General features: G+C 42.6%; 1 protein-coding gene across 1 annotated transcript in view; it reads left to right on the top strand.

Moving 5' to 3' along the window:
- Window positions 1-22651, top strand: part of PPARD (peroxisome proliferator activated receptor delta) — a 76240-nt gene that overhangs the window by 20446 nt on the left and 33143 nt on the right. The window contains exon 2 of the mRNA XM_072137186.1: window positions 22139-22284. Coding sequence (XP_071993287.1) covers window positions 22139-22284 — 146 coding nt within the window. The remainder of the gene's footprint in view (window positions 1-22138; window positions 22285-22651) is intronic.

Genomic DNA, 22651 nt, shown 5'->3' with positions numbered 1-22651 from the left:
TTGCATAAACTGTTGGAATCGCAGCACTAATAGTTTTGAGAATAACTTGGTGTCTACATTTAGGAGGGATATTGGTCTGAAATTACCACAATGGGGCTTATTTTCGTCAGGATTACCGACTTTTTGGGGATTGTGCTGGGGATTGTGTCGCAAGCAAACGTTTTGTGTCGCAATCGCGCCGGATTTTACGTGACTCAAATTGGAGGGCGGGCCATCAGACGGATTCGGACTATGCGCGGGATTTAACAATTCAATTTGTGTTGCAAGCCAAGCACTTACATGCACCGGGAAGAAGAAGGTGAACTCTGGTGGACCTGATCGGGCAAGCGACACTTTCAGGAAATCGGGCTCAAAATCTTCATGAATCGTGGTAGATGGGCATACCAGCGGACATTCCGGATCAGGGAATCGCACGGGGACGGGAAAGTAAATGTGCCCCAATGTGTCTGGTCCATCCCCGGTTTAGGTATCACTGTTATGTATGCCTGTAGAGCTTGTTTTGGGAAAGAACAACTCCCTGATATAGAGTTAAAGGGGGATATTTATCAGGACCTCTGCGCACCGCCCTGCCTGGCGTAGGAAAAACGTTGCGCAACTGGCAGCCCGATACATGAAGAGGCAGAAGCCTCTTCATGTATCGGGCTGCGAATTTGCAGCGGCGGGGCGATCATACGCTGGCGCACGAGCGCCAGCGTATGATAAATATCCCCCAAAGGCTTTAGTGAGCAAGTACAAAGAATCAGATTTACAGGTCTTGTAAAATCTGGGGCTGAATTCATGGGGACCCTGGCTTTTACCATTTTTTAAGTTTTTGATGACAAATGCAATTTCCTCTTTGGTGAAATCATCTTCTAATGCGGAAGCTTCTAAGGCAGGAATACTAGCCAAGGAATTAGCCGCTAGGTAGCAATCCGTTGCCGAGGTAGGGGAAGGAGAAGGATCAGAGGCACTGTCCTTAATATTGTAGAGATTGGAGTAAAATTTGGAGAACTCATCCAGTATTTGGTATTCTTTATGGACTAACCCTATATCTGGGGAGTTTATGGAAAAAACATGAGTGGTCGACATGCATGTATGGATTGCTTTGGTCAGCCAAGACCCACATTTATCCCTGTATTCAAAGAAGTCCTTTTGCATACGTTCCCTAGCACAACTGTATTTCTGATCCAAAATAGAGAACTTCCTGTTGCAGGCCTTAAAAACCTCTAATGGTGTAGGTTTATTAACATATTCCCTATCTGGAAAGGAAAGTAGTAAGGATTTAAGCTTATGTGCTCGCTCTCTTTTCCACTTAGCCCCATGTGTCCTAAAAATAGTTTGTAGCTTGATTTTAAAAGAGTCCCATATATGAACAGATGAGGTATCATTTCAGGAATCACAGTCAGAAGCTATTTGAATTGCAGATTTAATGTTTTCGTCACATAGTGAATCGTCTAGAACAGTGATTTTCAACCAGTGTGCCGTGGCACACTAGTGTGCCGCGACACATGGTCTGGTGTGCTGCGGGGAAAGTTCCCCAAACTATGGTGCCCCCTGTGTTTTGTTTCCCAGAGAAATGTAAAATGAGAAATACTATAGTCATGAGGCTGGAGTACTACAAGTTCCAGCTCATAAGCTGAGTATGTGAGCTGGCACTTGTACTCTGGCCTCATGGCCATAGTACTTCTCTCATTGTACCCCTTTACATTGCAGTATATGAGCCACATAATAATCAGCACCATATACTAAAACCAGGGAGAACTGTTGAGGAAGAGCTTTGTGTGTGTCTTTCCACCATTCCTGCCAGGATATCCCTTTTGTGTTTATCGAAACAGGCCCAGGTTTCACACTGAGGGAGTAAAATAAATTTAGAATCTATATTATTAACTATATGTATAATATGGCTGTTTTAGTGACATTTTGTGCTATTTTGGTTGGTGGTGTGCCCCAGGATTTTCTAAGTATAAAAAGTGTGCCATGGCTCAAAAAAGGTTGAAAATCACTGGTCTAGAAGATGATCATTAAGTTGTCAGGAGCCTTTCCAATTTGGGAAGGGGGAACCTTCCAGTGAACCAAAAACGGGTGCTTGATCAGACCAAAGGAATGTATCAATGGAGCATCTTGGTAGCATTTCAAGTAATCTATGTGCCAAGAAGATGTAGTCGAGTCTATGGTATGTGGTGTGAACCAAGGAGTGGTAACTAAAGGGGGTGTAGTGTACGCCATGTGTCCACCAAGTAAAACGCGAGAAGTGCATATTTCAACATATGGCATTTGGCAAAGGAGACAGATGACTTACCAGTTGTCAAGATTCTGGGTGGCTAAGTGGCACTTGGTTTTCACCAGAGCCCGCCACAAAGCAGGTTGGACTTGCTGCGGTGTGGCATCGCCAGGTCACTCCGCAGACGCAACTTTTTCCGCGGTGACGGCCAAGACAAAGTACAGAATTGTGAGACCAAATCGTGATCGGGAAAAGCAGGAGGTCAGGACAGGTGGCACAGGATCGAAGTCAGGAGCAAGGCAAAAGGTCAAGGCAAGCAGCGAAGAAGCATAGTCAGGGACGGAACTGGGGTCACAACAGGAATTTACAACATGAGCACAGGGCATCAGGAACAAAGCTTTCTCAGAGGCATGAGTCACAAAGGTCCGGCGGGTTATCTAGGTAGGGGCTGGCTATTTAATAAATTAAAGAATGGCCAGCGCCAATCAGCAGTGCACTGGTCCTTTAAGATAAAGAAAGCCGTCGCGTGCGCACCCAAGGAGACAGGGACGCGTGCACTGGGCTGCCGTGCAAGGGAATGCAGGCAGGTAAGAGAACCCGCTGCTGTCGTGCTAGGGGGTAAGAGAGGTGAACGGGTGTGCCTGTGACCAGGGAAGTGGGTCGCATGAGCACTTGTGACAGTAACCCCCCTTCGGCCTCTGCCTCTTCTCAGTCAGAAAGAACTTATGTAGAAAGCCACGGTCCAAGACGTTATCCTCAGGCTCCCAGGATCTCTACTCTGGCTCGAACTCCTTCCAGTTGAGAAGGAAGAACTGCTTTCCTCTGGCCCTCTGCATATCTAGGACCTCCTTTACCTCGAAGACATTGGTGGAATCAGCCTCAGGAGCAGGAGGAGGCACTTGCCAAGAGAAGTGATTCAGGATGACTGGCTTCAATTAGAGATGTGGAAGGAGTTTGGGATGCGCATGGTGGGAGGAAGGTAAAGCTTAAACGCCACAGGGTTGATGCGCCTCAGTACTTCAAATGGACCCAGGTATTGAGGACCAAGTTTATAGCTGGGAATCTTAAAACAGACGTACCATGGGAGAAGATTGGAGGAGTCATGTGCTTCTTGTCCACCTGGGTTTTGGTGAGGGCAGATGCCCGGAGTAAAGACTGACGTGTTTGCTCCCAGATGGATCTGAGATCTCGGACCAATTCTTCCACAGTAGGAACATCCGATCTCTCAGCAAGAGGTAGAGGTAGACGAGGAGGTTGTCCATATACAATGAAAAATGGGGTGGAGCCGACGGATTCAGAGTTCAATGAATTATAGGAAAATTCTGCCCATGGCAGCAGGGTGGACCAGTGGTCCTGTCAGGCGAGACAAAATGGTAGAGATAGCAGCCCAAAGTCTGATTAACCCTCTCCACTTGGCCATTAGACTGTGGATGGTAGGCAGAGGAAAAGCCCAGTTTCACTTGAAGTTGCAAGTGAATGCCAGGATCAGGAAATAAACTGGACCACCCGGTCTTATTCGGAGTTCAATGATTTATAGGAAAATTCTGCCCATGGCAACAGGGTGGACCAGTGGTCCTGTCAGGCGGAGACAAAATGGCAGATATAGCAGCCCAAAGTCTGTTTTACCCTCTCCACTTGGCCATTAGACTACGGATGATAGGCAGAGGAAAAATCCACTTTCACTTGAAGTTGCATAGAGAATGCCAGAACATCTTGGAGAACTGGTCGGTTACCACCCAGATTATGGTATTACCCGAAGAAGATAGAAGATCGATGATAAAATCCATAGCCATGTCAGTCCACAAGCAGCTGGCTATCAGTAACAGCAGAAGAAGACCAGCTGGTTTAAGACGAGATGGTTTGTTTTGGGCACAAGAAGTGTAGGAACCCACAAAATCCCATACATCCTTGACCAGATCTGACCACCAGTAGAAACAGGAAATGAAGGCGACAAACGTTGCACCCCAGGGTGCCCAGCCACTCGGAAGCAATGTCCCCAAGTCAGTATCCTCTTCCGTAGAACAGGTCAGACATAGGTTTTGCCAGGAGGAAGCTGCCGCAGATCCAAAGGAGAGGCGAGAACCAAGCTTTCAGGTGGAACAATATGTCGAGGAGTAGGATTTTCCCCAATGACATCGGAGGCACGAGGGAGGGCATCGGCCTTAACAACAACAGAATTAAAATGTATTAGGAAATTGAAGTGAGAGAAGAAGAGAGACCAAGGGTTGAGACACTGAGCAGTCTGGAGGTACAGGAGATTCTTGTGATCCGTATGGATATTGACTGGATGATGAGCAACCTCCAGAATATAATGCCACTCTTCTAAGGCAAGTTTTATGGCCAGGAGATCCTGATCACCGAAAGAGTAGTTCCTTTCTGCGGACACATGTAAGGGTTCAACCCTTGGGCCCTTTCTGAGTAAGAATGGCTCCAGCACCAACCGAGGAGGCATCAACCTCGAGCAGGAATCTCTTCTCAGTATCGGGCGGGTTGAGTACAGGAGCAGAAGCAAAGGCAGACTTCAGCTTGGGGAAAGCTTCTTCAGCCGTCTGGAGGACACAGTTTAGGATTGGCGTTTTTCCTTGTCAGTGCCACAATGGGAGACACGAGGGAGGAGAAATGTGGAATAAAGTGCCAGTAGTAATTAGCGAAGCCCAGGAATCTTTGGATAGCGCAAAGTCCTACTGGACGCGGGGCAACTTGGCAGTATCTGTCAGTAATCCCTTGTCAATGATGGTGTATACGAGAACTGGCACTTTTCAAGTTTGGCATATAGGTGGTTAGCCCTTAGGCCTGAGGACTTGTCGCACATGGACCTGATGAGACTCTAGGTCAGAAGAGAACATGAGGATGTCATCCAAGAAGACAACGACAAATGTAGTAGGTCTCTTATGATGTCATTGACAAATTCTTGAAATACTGCAGGCACATTGCACTGTCCAAATACTTGAAATGACAATCCTGAGTGTTAAAGGTGGTCTTCCACTCATCACCCTCACGGATACGAATAAGATTATATGCCCCTGAAGGTCAAATTTTGAGAAGACCTTGGCTCCACGGAGGCGGTAAAAGAGTTCGTGATCAGGGGTAGTGGGTACCAGTTCTTGACCGTAACCTTATTAAGACCACAGTAGATGATGCAGGGGCGGAGAGAACCATCTTTTTTGGCCACAAAGAAGAAACTAGCACTGACAAGACCTGCAAATTAACCCTTTCTGCAAATTCTCCATGATGTAGGCAGACATCACTGTGGTTTCAGGCACAGACGGTGGGTATACCCAACCCCGTGGAGATGATGTGCCCAGCAGCAGGTCAATTGGACAATCGCAGGCATGGTGCGGTGACAGAATCTCTGCTTGGTTCTCCGAGAAGACGTCAGAAAAGTCCATATAAGCAGCTGGGATATCCACCAGAACACACTGGAGAAAGCACGGGAGCCACAGGAAGACGAGTCTCCAAACAGCAATACTGGCATTCAGATTACCAACAAAAAACTTCCCCAGTCTGCCAGTTGAGCACAGGAGCTTGGCACTGCAACCATGGAAGATCCAGAAGAACAGATGAGAAGCATCGGGGGAGCATGTAAAATGAAAGTCTCTCCTTGTGCAACTCCCCTTCTTGCAGATTTAGAGGCTCAGTGCAGTACCAGAGTGGATCGTAGAGAATCTGCCCACTGACAGACAAGATGACCAGCGGCTTCTCGAGACGGACCACAGGAAGATGATACTGAGCGTATCAAAGTTTTCTGCAGAGCCAGAATCCAGGAAGGCAGAGATTTGAAACTGATTACCTGGCCCGGTAATGTTCAGGCATTGAGAAGCTTTGTTCTCATCACTTCTCCCAAGAATCCTAGGTTCATGCATTTTCTGGCCGCTGAAGACAAACTGGGAAAGTCTGGAGAAAGTGTAGATGCAGAGATTCTCCTGTCTTCGTCTAGAGCGCTGCTTGGGTGTTAGCTGTGCTTTATCTACATGCATGGGTTCCTCGGTATCAGACACAGAGGATTGCAGAAGAAGCAATTTGGAAGACTGGAGCCAAACGGGGTAGTCATCAGATTCTGGCTTGCATTAGTTCAGATCCCTGTTCCTCTGTGTGTTCAGAAAAGCAGATGTCAATCTGGGTTGCCAGAGACATCAGGCCACACAGGGTAGACAGCAGGTCTCGTGCTGACAGGGCATCTTTGATCTGACCAAACAGTCCTTTTTTAAAAGTAGCTAGCAAGGCTGCGTCATTCCAATCCAGCTCGGAGGCTGAAGCACAGAACTGGACCGTATGGTCCAACAGAGATTTGGAGCAGATTTAGCAGATTGGTTTCTGCAGAAAATGCCCAGGCCAGTTCCTCAAAGACTGACCAGAATTCAGCGAAGAAGGTGGTGATATTGGCTGTGACCGGGTCTTTCCTGTCCTGGAGGGGAATAGTCCATGCGAGAGCCTTCCCGGAAAGGAGGCTGATGATGAACGCCACTTTAGACTGTTAAGAGACGAACTAGGTAGGCATAAGTTCAATGTGAAAGGAGCACTGGGTGATAAAGCAATATTATTACTTGTTGTAGTAGCGAGAATATGAGTCCCTTTTCCTGAAAGAGAAGGCAAAGTAGGCATAATAGCAGTAATCAATGAGAGTCTTTTTTCCCTAGAAAAGTATTGACTATTAGTCTCTCAAAGTGCTCTGATACATTAGAGTCAATTCTCTGGGCACAGTCCTTGAGGGAAAAGGGGTGCTGTCTGGATTCACAGCAAGGGCACAGGGGCAAACAATCTCCTCTGCGATTAGGGACACAGTCCTTAGTAGAGGTAGTTAGTTACATTCTGCGTTCAGCGCAGGGGAGTGCTTTTAAGCACAACTGGGAAGAAGTCCAGCAATGTCTCTGGCTTGTAAACAAATAGTACAAAGTAACAGTACCTGTTTTGGGTTTCAGCCCTACAGGGGATCATAAGCATCCGGTGCAGGAAAGGAATGGAATGGATTGGTCGTCTGGAAACATCTGGTGGTAAAAACACTGGAGCTGCAGAGGTAGATGCAGGAGCAGGCGGGATGTCACCTGGAACAGCCACAGGAACATGTGCTGGAGGGTTAACTTATGAAACAGAAGCTCTCACCACCTGGAGATTGTCCGCTGGGAGGATACACTCCGCAGGGACATCAGGAACAGTGGTGGGCTCTCGCACTCCTGATAAGTGTCATACAGAAATTGGAACTGTAGCTGGAACAACAGGGAGCTCATCTGCAGCAGTAGACATCTCAGCAAAGAAGGGAGGCAAGGACTTCTCTGACCGTCATTCAGTAACTGGGGGCGCTGTGGAGCACATGATGATGACCACAGGAGCTGTAGATTTTTCTCCAATGGTAACAGATGGAGGAGAGTTTTTCCCAGACTGACCTGCCACATGTTGGTGGAGCTGTAATGCTTGAAGTGGCAACTAAGGGAAGACCTTATAGGCATAAACTGGGACAATGTCCTCAAAGAAAAAATTTGGGATTATTCTGTTTAGAAAAAAGACAAATGAAGGGAGACCTCATTACAATGTACAAATATCTGAGGGTGATGCCCCACATGGCGTTTTGAACCCGTTTTTGGTCCATTTTAAGCAGCCTGTTAAAAAATGCATGCGTTTTTGAGAACACATCCGTTTTTTTGACAGGTTTTACCAAATATCTAAATTAAAACTGGTCAAAAACGCATGTGTTTTTCAAAACTTGGAGAGCGAGAAATGAGCAAAAAAAAAACCTGCGTCCTTAAGGGGTTAAAATCATAGGCGATGATTCCCATTTAAAACAATATTATTGTTAGTGTATGATTACAAGGTGCAGCCTCCCAAACAGTGCCCCATCAATAAGTGGCTATGAACAATAATAAAAAAGGAATTTACTTACCCGGCACTGGCGCTCCCTCTACCTATTCCTTCCTCAGCACGTCTATGGATGTCCGGCAGTGCCACAAAGCACAGGTACTGACGCCTGTTCGTGCAGTCTCTGCCGTCAACACTGCCAGCGCACCACATATAGTGATTCACACAGAAGCAGGGTCAACTCTAGCAGCATGGCATGTATAATGAGTGACTCACACAAGCAGCGCTGCCATCCTGCGTCTCTGTCATAAGGAATTGTACAACTACATACAACATAACATTTTTATTAGACTTTTTTTTTTATTGTACCAGAAAAAATAACATTTACAAAATACAAATAATCAAAATATACACTTCTTAAATTCATTACAAAAGAGTCCATATTTAGTATACATGATTACTGAGTACAATTTTCCCCCAAGTCCCCACCCCCCTTTTGGTTACAATCTTATTAATCATCCATGCTGCTGGGTACAGCAGGTCGGCAGGCGCGATATGATCATGTCATTGCCTGCCGGCCTGTTGTACACAGCAAGAAATGAAAAGAGGAGGCGTGGGGAAACTTGGGAAGGTCACTACGTGGTGTTTGTTTTTCTATGTTACAAAGAGGAGAAGGGGGCACAAAAAGATGGGAGATAAGGAGGGGCCACATTAAAAAAGAAAATGATAGGGGCCACAAAAAAAAGTGGAAAATGAGAGGTGGAGTTGAGAGTGGGTCAGAAAAAGAGGGGGAGATGAGAGTGGGGGATACCAGGGGCCACACAGGGGGAGATACAAGGGGATAACATAAGGAATGCTTCTGTAGAGCACCAAATACCTTGTTTGGTACTTCTTGCCCAAAATTCATAAAAGCCTAGAGAACACACTGGGCCGTCCTATCGTGGCCGGCATTGGGTCTGTGTCCGAACCACTTTCCCTATATTTAGATTGGCTTCTTCGTCTATTGCTGTTGACAATACCTTCCTATCTTAAAGACACAAATGCTTTTCTGCAGGTTGTGAGAGATATAGAATGGAATGATTTTCATCTTGCATCTATTGATGTGGAGAGTCTCTACATGTGCATTCCACGTGTTTAGAGACATTCTCATCAAGGCTGAAAGAGATCCTCAATTTTTTAGATTTTGTTTGTTTAGAATTCATCTTGTCACATAATGCCTTCATGTTCGATACCTTCGATGTTTGTCCAGAGAACCGGTACGGCCATGGGTGGCTTGTACCCTTGCTAATCTCTTTTTGACCTATTTCGAAGGTTCTTACATCTTTTCTCTGGACAATTCCTTTGCCTCAACTTGAAGGCATTTAATCGCTATGTGGACAACATCTTTATATTGTAGGAGGGCATTGATGCTTCTTTCTTTGAATTTGTTACTTACCTCAATAATGTCAATCAGATGAATATGCGTTTTACTGCTGTCTTTGGGGACAAGAAACTTGATTTTCTGCACATTAAAATTAGAGGAGAAAAGGAGGGTTTGTTTATATCAGCTTTTAGAAAGCCTTACGGCTACCAACCACTGTGTCCTTCATTATAATAGTTTTTAACCTGAAAATACAAAAAAACAGTGTGCCTTACAGCCAATTTCTCCATTTAAGGAGAATAAACAACGACAATCAGAATTTTAGGTTGCAATCCCAGGAATTAATGCACAGACTAGAAGTTAAGGGTTACCCTAAAAAAATGTTAAAAGAGACTTTTAAAAAAGCATCTTTTACACAGGAAAAATTGATATTGCGTAAAAAAAAGGACACAACAATAAAAGACAGGCCAGTTCTGGATTTGCTTTTTCCTTTGAATTTGGTCCATGTGAAAGAGGGATCTGTTCTGCTATTCAGGAAAACTGGCACATCTTAAAACATGATTCTCAGTTGAATAATAGCCCCACAATTAGGAATTCTCTGGTTTGGAGCAAATTTTCCACTTCACAGGGTACATGGCTGGAAAGAGGGATACCCTGGAGTAACTTTAAATGCGGCTTTTGTAACCAGTGTAAATATAATGGCCAACTGAAAGTGATTAATTTTGGAGGTTTGTCACAACAGGTTATGTCCTTTATCTCCTGTAAATCTACATTTGTGGTTTATGTTATTTATTACCCCTATAATAGATTCTACATCTGGAAAACTATACGCACTTTAGCAGTACGTTTTAGAGAACGTCAAAGATCCATTACTACGAGTATTGGTTGTCCCAGACTCATTGAACATATTCGCTGTGTACATAATGGAAATTCTGAGGTACTTAAATTCTCTGGCATTGAGAAGGTGGAGGATAATACCCTAGGTGGAGATCGTTCACATACTGTTGCGTCAACATAGTCAGTATATTGTCAAATTTGATGCAATGGGTGAAGCAGGTTTAAATGACCGTAATGAGATGAATGTATTTATATGAATTATTCATTCCTTTTTTGCTAGCTAATTATTAGTCTGCTTCCTTTTGCTATTTAATTTATAATAACTTATGCATTAACATTTGTCCTACATTAAGTTTTTATATCCATACCATTATAATTCAGTGCTCTAGTTTTATTCATTTATGTGAGCTTTGCGTTTTTAACAGGTTTATCACATTGATAATGGTATTTGGTTCACACAATTTATTGTCTGTTTCCTTGACGACACTTGTCGCTGTGTCGTGGCACAGTGACGTCAATGGTTTGAGAAAGTGCCTGTTGGCGCGAAACAGCCCGTCACCTTTCTATGCTTTTCACCATGTGCTGCATTATTCAATAAAGGATAAAGTGAGTGCCGCTTTATGCTTTTTCTACTGCATTGCATTATTTGGACTATACTCTGAGCTGAGCACCACCTAATAATACGTGATATCTGCAACTCACTCTTCCGTTTTCTTACCAGCCTTGTGTGTTTCCATATGAGATAGTGCCAGTGCGTCTTCTTCCTGCTATTTTCCGAATTACATTAAGAGGAGAGGGGTGAAAGGGGGTATAGAAGATCTGCGGGCTCACAATGAGATAGGAAGATACCAAGGGGCGGACAATAAGAGGGGCAAGATGAGGGGGCTACAAAATGAGAGGGGGATGAGAGGGGGCCCATAATAAGAGTAGGAGAAACATGGGGGCAACATTAAGAGTAGGGAGATGAGAAAACCACAAATGAGAGGGGGAACAGAAGATGGGGGGGCAGCAAGATAGGGGGAGATGAGCAGGGATACCAGGGGGCCCACAATAACAGGTTGGGTGGGGCTACAAAATGAGGGAGAGATACACAAGGCAACATTGAGAGGATGGAGATGAAAGGTGGCGAAGAAGATGAGGGCGGCCTACAATGAGAGTAGGTCAGAAAAAAGGAGAAGATACCAGGGGGTTCACAATAAAAGAGGGGAAAAAGAGGGGCTACAAAATGAGGGGAGGATAAAAGGGGATTCACACAAAGAGGGTTATATTCAAGGGGGCCCATAATTAGATGGGGGAGAATAGAAGGGCCACAATAAGAGGGGGAAATGACAGGGGACCCACAAATTTTTTGCGTGGTCTGAAAATGTACTGTATATACTTGAGTATAAGCCTGCCAGCTCATGGTCCCAGTATATAGCCAGGTGCCCCTTGTTCTCGCTTGGGCTTGCTCTGTGTTCAGAAGGTACAAAGAGGCAAAGGTGTATAAGCTGCCTTTAACCATAGCCACGAGGCCATCGAGTCTGAGGGAAGGAGGGTGGAGAAAAAGCGAGGGGCTGGAGGCTTAGGTGGGAAAGAAGGAGAAAAAGGGAAGAAAGAGTAGGCTAGGTGGAGAAAGTAGAAAGAAAAATGAAGAAAGAGATGAGTTTCTATAAGCGGTCTATGTGGAAAGTGTAGAAGAACATGAACGGAGCATGCAGACTAACAGGCAGTATAAATTAACAGAACAAGTGGTAAGGTCTAGCAACGTCTTCCCCTTCATGTCACAGGTGGCAAAAGTTAATACCGCGGGAGGCAGTAGGGGGAGATACCAACTTAAGAAACACCGCCCCCAGGTAGGGGGAGCAGGTCAGTTGCATTGAAATATGTATAACAGGTACATATGGTAAACAACAATAACCTATCTAACTGGTCTATATTCAATTACCTCATTTTATGACCAAGCATTAGAATAAGAGAAATAAGACACCTCATCTGAAGAGCGATTCATTTATAGGGGGCTGCAGGGCATTTCATTTATAGGGGGCTGCAAAACATTTCATTAATAGGGGAAAGAAAAAGTGTTTTTGTGATGCACACTATCCCCTATAGGAGCTGCCAAACAGTCACAGATGGATCCCACATCTAGCAATTAGTAAAAATAAAACAGTCTGACTGGAGCTCCTTGTGTGTCCTTTTATATATCCTTTGATAAATCGACGATTTCACTCCTTTCCCAACTATGTTCCAAATTCTTCAGTACACTTCCACACAAACGGTATTTGGATGGGAATAGATCGCTATTCAGACAGTTTTAAGCTGCGTTTTCTTGCATCCTCTAGCCAAATAGTGAACAGCTACTATAGAAGAGATTAAGCAGCAGATAGGGTAGTATGTTCAAATATATGGAAATTATTTTATTAAAACATACTCACAAAATAGAATAAAATCATGCGCATATAAAATCCACCATGTGGACGCCAGACTCGCTAGTTCGCCCGACCCAGGGTTTCGCTACCACGGCTTCTTCCGGGGCGTTGCTGGCTAGTAACCTCTCAATCTTTTTATACCTTACACATAGCACAATTACTGTCTTCCATTCTATTACAAATTAGATACATCGGACCATTTAGCAACTATTTTGTATACATACAATATTAATATATAAAAAACTAACAAGAATGTTCTACCAGGAGGAAAATAAAATATCTGTTGTTACACAGCTTTATCCAATCTAGTATACCTCAAGACTTCACACCCTCTTCCCCATATTGTAGACACCCCCCCATGTTTAATGTTTAACCCCTACCTTCTCACACATAACAAGCAGTGTGTGAGCAGGAGTACCATATTTTTCGGCCTATAAGGCGCACCGGAGTATAAGGCGCAGGATCAAAAGCAGTACCCAAAAATGACCAGCAGGTGGCAGACCTGTGCACAGTTCAAGCCAGCTACACTTCCCTGGAAACTTGTCTTCAGCGTTTCAGAGAGCTCCGATCTCAGAGGTATGGGCTGCTGGGGGTTAATGCCGGGTGATGCAGCAGGGGTTAAGCGGTCTCCCTCTGCCCCTTCTCCTTCCCTCCTCAGGCAGGGTGTTATTCCTGTGGGGTTCCCTGTGGCTCCTTCTCTTTCCCCTGTTACAGGGCTGGCAGGTATGGGGGATTTCTTACTGATGATGATGATGATTGCCTCGTGGTCGGCACTATGGCGGCTCCGGTCTCTCCGTGCTAGGGGAGGGCAGGATGGGCACAATGTTAGTTGTGGTGCCAGGGCACTTCAGGAGCCAGGGACCCTGTATACTGTGTGGGAAGGTGCAGGAAATTTCTGGGGATGGAGCTATTAAACACTGGTAAATGTACAGTACATCTTGTCTGTAGTACATTTCTGTATAAGTTCATATATAAGGCGCACTGGCCTATAAGGCGCACCTTTGATTTCTGAGAAAATGAAAGGATTTTTGGTGCGCCTTATAGGCCGAAAAATACGGTAACTTAGTCCCTGTTCACACTACTACAAAAACAAGAATTTAGTTCATTATTGGCCAATCAATTCGAAAGATTAACATCTTGAAAGGTAAATTTATCTTCAATGAAGGGTATATGTTTCCATCCCTTATATTAAAAAAAAAAAAAGATATTTTTGCATAACTCACTTTATATAGAAATCATAAATATGTCAATACCCACAATTGATCCAATGTTAACAAAAATCATACCTATTATATTTATATCGAACTAGAGGGATATTCTTCCATATCCATATGTACACTGAAGTAGTGTTATTACATATCTATATGTTCCATAAAGGAATATGAGTATCCTCCACGTCCATATTAACTTATACTATTTATGTAGTGTTCATCTGATGGTTAGTAATCCATAATGGTTGGTACCCACTATTTTTCTAGATCTCCTTCAAAAAACATTTCAACTCAAAATCTATTTTTAAACCACCCGGTGTTAAAGTCCCTAAATTATATATCCAGTGTCCCTCCCTTCGACTTAATTTTACGTTTATTTGTTCTCCCCGCCAATGTGTTTTTACCTTTTCTACTGCCATAAATCGCAGACCACTAGGGTCTGAATTGTGTACCCTTTTAAAGTGTGCAGAAACGCTATGACTCATGACCCCTTTTTTGATATTTCGGCAATGCTCGGCAATTCTTGTTTTAATCTTTCGGCCTGTTCTCCCTACATACCCCAAATTGCAGGGACACATTAAGATATAAATTACATTCATTGTGTCACAATTCATATCCATATTCAATTTAATTTTGTGCCCATTTACCTCCGTGCAGATTCTATTTGGGGCTACGAAAAAGAGAGGGACATTATCAAGATGTGAGTAGGGATAATGGGTATAATAGGGAATACAATAGGGATTATGGATATAATAGGGAATACAATAGGGACAGACACTACCAGGATGATAGGAAACATATGAGAGGTTTTTTGAAGGAGGGTTACCGGGACAACAGATATGATGGATATCACCAACATAGAAATCCTCAATATGATAGCTATACACCTAAACAACAAAACACCCTCCCAAGACAGGATAGGGGCCACCAACAATTTGTAGAACCCGGTGGATACCGCTTAAACTTACAAAATAGATTTGACCCGCTATTAACACAGTTAAGGCAGTCCAAATCAAAATAAACAGAATTTTCCTCACCAGAAGATTGGAAATGGACATATAGACAACACGAGAACAGCAAAAAGAAAACTAGACGAGGGGGAAGGAGAAAGAGAAAACAGGACGGAAACAAAAAGATCAAAAGAAATTTAGATAGGTCAGGCATCTTCAATATGAGTTCTCTACGGCTATCGGATGACCACTCCTCAATAAAGGACTTAAATATGCCCCAGAATCCAAGATGGATAGATTTCAAACTTATATTGACATCAATAAATATGTGAGAAATATTAATTTGAAAAAGTATTTCCTTAATAAAAATACAATAGAAACTAACACAAAATACACCTCTCTAAAGAAAAAATCTGACTTTATTGCTCCCCCTATGGGTAATAATGAATGCATAGACTCCTTTAAAAGATTGGTTATAAAGGACCTAGATAAACTCAAAAAGAGCAATTGGACAGATAATTTAAACAAAGGGGAAAGAATGGCATTGAAAGAATTAAAAGAAAATAAAAATGTCATTATATAAAGTGCAGATAAAGGTGGGGGGGTAGTACTACTGGATAAGTGTGACTATGATAAGGAGATGTATAGACAATTAAATGATAATACGACGTATAAGAAATTAAAGGGGGATCCTACTATCAGATACAAAAGAGAATTAATAGAGCTATTAAACTGGGGAAAGAAACACGATATTATAAATGAAGAGTGGTTTGGCCGCTTCATAGACGACTTGTTGTGGATTTGGAAGGGCAGCCACTCAGACTTTATTGATTTTGTTGGGCACCTTAATGCCAACAACATGAATTTGAAATTTACCTCCCATTTTGGTGGTCATAAGATCGATTTCTTGGATGTCACACTAACTGGGCAGGGTGACAAAGTATTGGTGTCGCCCTTTCGCAAAACAGTTGCAGGCAATACTATTTTATTGTCCACCTCATGCCACCCTAGACATGTGGTGGACAATATCCCTTATGGCGAGTTAATCCGACTTCGCAGGAACAGTTCCACAGATACAGTTTTTGATGAACACGTCATGGAATGGGAAAATAGATTAGTGCAGAGAAAATACAAACAGAGAGTTTTGTCTTCAGCCAAAAAAAGAATTAAAAATATCAACCGTAAAGATTTGCTAAAAAATAAACCTGTGAGAGAGGGAAGTCATGAGGGTAGGGCTGGTACTAAACCAATTGCATTTGTAACAACTTACAGCAAACAGTTCAATCAGATTAGAAACATTGTTAATAAATTTATACCAATTTTGGAGCAGGATAACAAAGCTAGAACATGTCTCTCCTATGGAGTTAGATATATTTCAAAAAAAGCACCCACAATTGGAACAATTGTATCACCGAGTCTGTTCAATAGCAAAAAGGACAAACAATGTAATTACAGTTGGCTGCATCATCCAGGCAACCATAAGTGCGGACATTCCAGATGTTTAGTGTGTGGATTTTTGACCACCACTAACTTCTTTTTTTCATATACAACCAAAAAGAAGTACAACATAACTACTTACTTTAACTGTAACACAACCTACACCATTTACTTAATATCCTGCATCTCATGTGAGAAACATAGGATGCACCACGAACTCCCTTAAGACCCGTATCAGAAAACATCTCTCAGATGTCAAGAACACCAACTTAACTAACATGTCAGCCGCCTCGAAACATTTTTGCGATTTACACGATGGTAATTGTGACACGTTTAGGTGGCAGGGAATCGAAAAAGTTACGAAACCAATAAGAGGTGGGGACCACAGGAAAAAACTCATCAATAGGGAGACATATTGGATGTTCATCCTGAAAACTGTCCAACCTTTGGGTATGAACCTAAGACAGGATCTAATATTGTGTTATTAAATAAAGTGCATCATCCCTCTATTTTTTGCAATTCCCTTATGCAACACTATGTCACTTCTTTCTATGGCTATACAGTGTTACTTTCTGAAAACTTACTAAAAGTGACCGGTACAACCAGAAATTTAATTAACTATCTTTTCTCTTTTTTGTTATCCGCAATGTTTTTCATGTAAGTTTAATACATAATTGCTGCATATGTATCCACAGATCTCCTTACCCACCTTTTCCAGTGGCACTCTTTTCTTTTAATACTTCATAAGTCCTTTTAAATTTTGTATATGATCGCGATCTTCCTGGAGGCGGAGCCTTTTGGTCATGTGACGCGGGTCATGTTATCGTGACGTCACACACTTGGTCAGGTGTCACGTGACTGTGACGTCACACGCCGAGGAGAAACGCGATCTTTAAATAGCTGCAACACATACTATGTGAGTAGACCATGAGTAAGCTCACCTGAGCGAAACGCGTAGGTCATTCCCTGCAGACCATGATAATAGAGGCTGTGTACCTTGCCCAATGTTTTTATGTTTTTTGGAACTCGAATAAAAGCAAAGTTTTATCATCATACTCCCCTGGGACGCTGGATTGTTCTTCTTCGTTTGATATCATATCATAGACCCTAAGTCCGTGGGGTTCATCTTGCTGTCCGTGCGAAAGGGGTTTTTCTACATAAGGTGAGCTGAACTTCTCTGATCTCATATATAAATGAAAGAGAATACAGATACTTGAACATAGAAACCCCCAAAATACCGGTTATATATTTTTTTTACCCAAGGTGCACAAAAACCCGGTGAATCCCCCAGGATGACCTCTCAGGTATTCTCTCTGTCACCTGTCGCCTGGGGGAGTATGTAGATATTCATTTTCAGCCAAGTGCCAAGCTAATGAAATCATACCTGATGGACTCACAACATCTTATGGATATATTAAATAATCTAGAAGAGGGCTGGGAGGACAATATTATTCTGTGCTCCTGTGATGTGTCAGCCCTGTATACTTCCATACCACAGGAATTGGGAACCAATGCAATTAAAGAAAGGCTAGACAATCGTCAGGAGATGGACTGGTTAAAAAAGAACTTTGTGGTGAAGGGAATACAGTTTTGTCTAGAACATAACTATTTCTGGTATGATGATCATTTCTATGTACAGGTTGGCGGAACGGCCATGGGGGCCAAATTTGCCCCGTCGTTCGCCAACCTGTACATGGAAAAATGGGAGGAGGATTTCATCTTTGGTGAAAGAAATACCTTCTCAAACAATATTGTTTTATTTAAACGATATATTGATGACTGCATAATAGTATGGAAGGGTACTGATAATGAATTGAATGAATTCATGAATTATATAAACAACAATGAATATAATTTGAATTTCACCCATGAAAGAGATGAAAACACTATTCACTTTTTAGACTTAGAACTATTTCGAGAGGGATGTAGAATAAAAAGCAGGAACTACTTTAAACCAGTAGATGTGAATAGTTTTATTCAATTTGACAGTTGTCACCACAGACCGTGGATCGATAATATCCCTAGGGGCCAAATTAGGAGGATTGAGAAAAATTGTACAAATATGCAGGATAGAGAAAAACAAGTAGCGATTATCAAGGAGAGATTTAGAGAAAGGGGATACCCCGAAGATTTGTTTTTGAATAAAGAAAAAAAGAGAATAGAGGAGGATAACAATAAAATTAATCCTATGTTCGTCACTACATACTCTAAGGAAGCGTTAAAGGTCAGATCCATCATACAAAAGCACTGGGATGTACTTAAGGGGGACCCGATAATAGGGGATAAATTAATAGACAAACCAAGAGTGGTGTTCCGTAGGGCACCGTACCTGAGGGATATACTCACCAATAGCTATATTAAGGATGACAATCCTAGATGTGGTCGTGATAGAGTTAATAAGTTTGCACATTGTAAAATATGTAAGGCATGCAAAGAAACAAAACAAGTAAAAATTAAAAATAGAATCTGCACGGAGGTAAATGGGCACAAAATTAAATTGAATATGGATATGAATTGTGACACAATGAATGTAATTTATATCTTAATGTGTCCCTGCAATTTGGGGTATGTAGGGAGAACAGGCCGAAAAATTAAAACAAGAATTGCCGAGCATTGCCGAAATATCAAAAAAGGGGTCATGAGTCATAGCGTTTCTGCACACTTTAAAAGGGTACACAATTCAGACCCTAGTGGTCTGCGATTTATGGCAGTAGAAAAGGTAAAAACACATTGGCGGGGAGAACAAATAAACGTAAAATTCGAAGGGAGGGACACTGGATATATAATTTAGGGACTTTAACACCGGGTGGTTTAAAATAGATTTTGAGTTGAAATGTTCTTTGAAGGAGATCTAGAAAAATAGTGGGTACCAACCATTATGGATTACTAACTATCAGATGAACACTACATAAATAGGATAAGTTAATATGGACGTGGAGGATACTCATATTCCTTTATGGAACATATAGATATGTAATAACACTACTTCAGTGTACATATGGATATGGAAGAATATCCCTCTAGTTCGATATAAATATAATAGGTATGATTTTTGTTAACATTGGATCAATTGTGGGTATTGACATATTTATGATTTCTATATAAAGTGAGTTATGCAAAAATATCTTTTTTTTTTTTTCAATATAAGGGATGGAAACATATACCCTTCATTGAAGATAAATTTACCTTTCAAGATGTTAATCTTTCGAATTGGCCAATAATGAACTAAATTCTTGTTTTTGTAGTAGTGTGAACAGGGACTAAGTTACTCCTGCTCACGCACTGCTTGTTATGTGTGAGAAGGTAGGGGTTAAGCATTAAACATGGGGGGGGGGTCTACAATATGGGGAAGAGGGTGTGAAGTCTTGAGGTATATTAGATTGGATAAAGCTGTGTAACAACAGATATTTTATTTTCCTCCTGGTAGAACATTCTTGTTAGTCAGTGGCGTAACTAGGAATGAGTGGGCCCCATAGCAAATTTTTGGCTGGGGCCCCCTGCAACCATTGGTCCTTAGTGTTACATGGGTTTCCACTATCTTTTTCTATAATGGAGGGGAATAACAGACACCGGCAGTGGATGAAGCTCTGCAGAAGGACTCCTTATACCCTGTTTACTGTATTAATAGATGTAATAATAATTCTGCAGAACCCCCCGATACATGCACCACCCGCTGCAGAACCCCCGATACATGCACCACCCGCTGCAGAACCCCCCGATACATGCACCACCCGCTGCAGAACCCCCCGATACATGCACCACCCGCTGCAGAACCCCCCGACACATGCACCACCCGCTGCAGAACCCCCCCAATACACGAGCCAACTGCCGACGGAACCCCCCAACACACGAGCCAGCTGCTGCAGAACCTCCCTATTTACACTTAAGCTGTTGCAGAACATTATAATACACAAATCAGACAGAATAATGTCACCTAAAGGGGCTGTTACTGCTTAGTCTGAACGTGCATCACATTTATTACCGACTGCTCCACATTTATTACTGACTGCTCCACATTTATTACCCACTGCTCCACATTTATTACCGACTGCTCCACATTTATTACCGACTGCACCACATTTATTACCGACTGCACCACATTTAATACTGACTGCTCCACATTTATTACTGACTGCACCACATTTATTACTGACTGCTCCACATTTATTACTAACTGCTCCACATTTATTACTGACTGCATCACATTTATTACTGACTGCATCACATTTATTACTGACTGCACCACATTTATTACTGACCGTATCACATTTATTACTGACTGCATCACATTTATTACCGACTGCACCACATTTACTACTGACTGCTCCACATTTATTACTGACCGCACCACATTTATCACTGATTGTATCACAACAGCTGCTGCAGAACCTCACATTAATGTAGAAATGCAGTGGGTGGTGGGGGAAGGTATGAGGGGATGATGCAGAGGGGTCTGTAAGGGACACTCAGGAGCTTCTTAGCTGCTCCTGCACACAGGACACTAAGGGGTTAAGGCAGAGTGTGAGGAGACACTTGGGGGAGGGAGCACTTAGCTTTGGCTGATTCCTGGCTGCTATGGGGAGGCTGCTGCTTCTCTTCAGGTGCCAACAACTTTCTCAAGTTGAGTCTCCCGCGCTGCTGACATCCCGAGCAGGGATTGGCTGCCGACAGCCGACTAGCCAGCAACGCCCCGGAAGAAGCCGTGGTAGCGAAACCCTGGGTCGGGCGAACTAGCAAGTCTGGCGTCCACATGGTGGATTTTATATGCGCATGATTTTATTCTATTTTGTGAGTATGTTTTAATAAAATAAATTCCATATATTTGAACATACTACCCTATCTGCTGCTTAATCTCTTCTATAGTAGCTGTTTGGCTACAGGATGCAAGAAAACGCAGCTTAAAACTGTCTGAATAGCGATCTATTCCCATCCAAATACCGTTTGTGTGGAAGTGTACTGAAGAATTTGGAACATAGTTGGGAAAGGAGTGAAATCGTCGATTTATCAAAGGATATATAAAAGGACACACAAGGAGCTCCGGTCAGACTGTTATATTTTCATTAATAGGGGGCTGCAAAGCATTTCAATAAAAGGGGGGCTGCAGAGCATTTCATTAAAAGGGGGTCTGCAAGGCATTTCATTAATTAGGGGGCTGCAGAGCATTTCATAAATAGGGGGGCTGCATAGCATTTCATAAATAGGGGGGCTGCAGAGCATTTCATTAAAAGGGGAGCTGCGGAACATTTCACTAATATGAGGCTGCAGGGCATTTCATTTATTAGGGGGCTGCAGGCCATATCATTACTAGAGGGGCTGCTGCAGGACATTTCATTACAAGGGAGGTGCATGAAGCATTTATTTACTGGGGGGAGGACTGCATGGGGCATTACATTACTTGAGGAGGTTGTGACCAATGCATTTCCCACCCTAACTAGGCCCCACATCGTTCCTGTACAGCATCCCTTAAATAAAGTTATTCACACGTTATACTGGTGCTATTTCTTGCTTGGAACCATATGTACTGTGATTTCTAGCTGTGTACCGCAGTCTGTGCAATTGGAAGTGGGCAATTGGGGCAGGTTCTTTCTAGTGAAAACTGCTTGCACAGGTATTTAAAAAGTGTCTGCACCACAAATGTGTCACACATGAGCTTTGTGGCGCAGCTGCACCTAAGCACCATGAGACACAAATTAGGGGGCGTTCTGGTGCTCAGTCGGACCATGCGCCAGATTTAACATGCAAAGTCTGTCGCACGCCCCATGTTAAAGGTTCACCTTAGGTGCCAAGAGTGTTTTTCCTTCGCTTTTAATACATTTTGCACCCTAGGCTTATACTCGAATCAGTATGTTTTTAAAGTTATTTGTGGTAAAATTAGGGGTCTAGGCTTATATTTGGGTTGGCATATTGTCAACTATATATGGTAATCAAGTGTCAACTTCATTTTTCAGAACTCCATCCTAAGTCTCCATCTGCAGATGAACAACTGTCAGGTACTGCAGGGCAGCAACATACTGTGCATAACGTGGACTGCAAGATATGTGGTGACAAAGCTTCTGGCTTCCATTATGGGGTGCATGCATGTGAAGGCTGCAAGGTAAGTTTTTTTTTAAAGTAGTAAATTAGTGATCTTGAGGGTTTATATATCAAGTACAGTTGTCTGAGAACAGGAGTGTTTGATGTAACTCAATGTGCAAATTTTGATGTGTTTGTTGCAGCTATTTATAACATGTTATACAATAATTATACAATAGCAAAATCTATATGAAACATACTTTAAATGAAGAGGTCAGTATGTAATGACATTTCTAATGGACCCATGACAATACCCACCAACCATGTACTTCGTAGGTCTTTAACCCCTTCTCCCCATTATAAAAGAGTAACCAAACTTTAAGCAAAATTCTATAAATCAATAGTGAAGATGATATTAGTAAACTTTGTAAAGAAAAATGTTCCTATGT

This window comes from Engystomops pustulosus, chromosome 2 (genome assembly GCF_040894005.1).
Source record: "Engystomops pustulosus chromosome 2, aEngPut4.maternal, whole genome shotgun sequence".
Classification (NCBI taxonomy): domain Eukaryota; kingdom Metazoa; phylum Chordata; class Amphibia; order Anura; family Leptodactylidae; genus Engystomops; species Engystomops pustulosus.
This window is presented reverse-complemented; position numbering and strand designations above follow the sequence as displayed.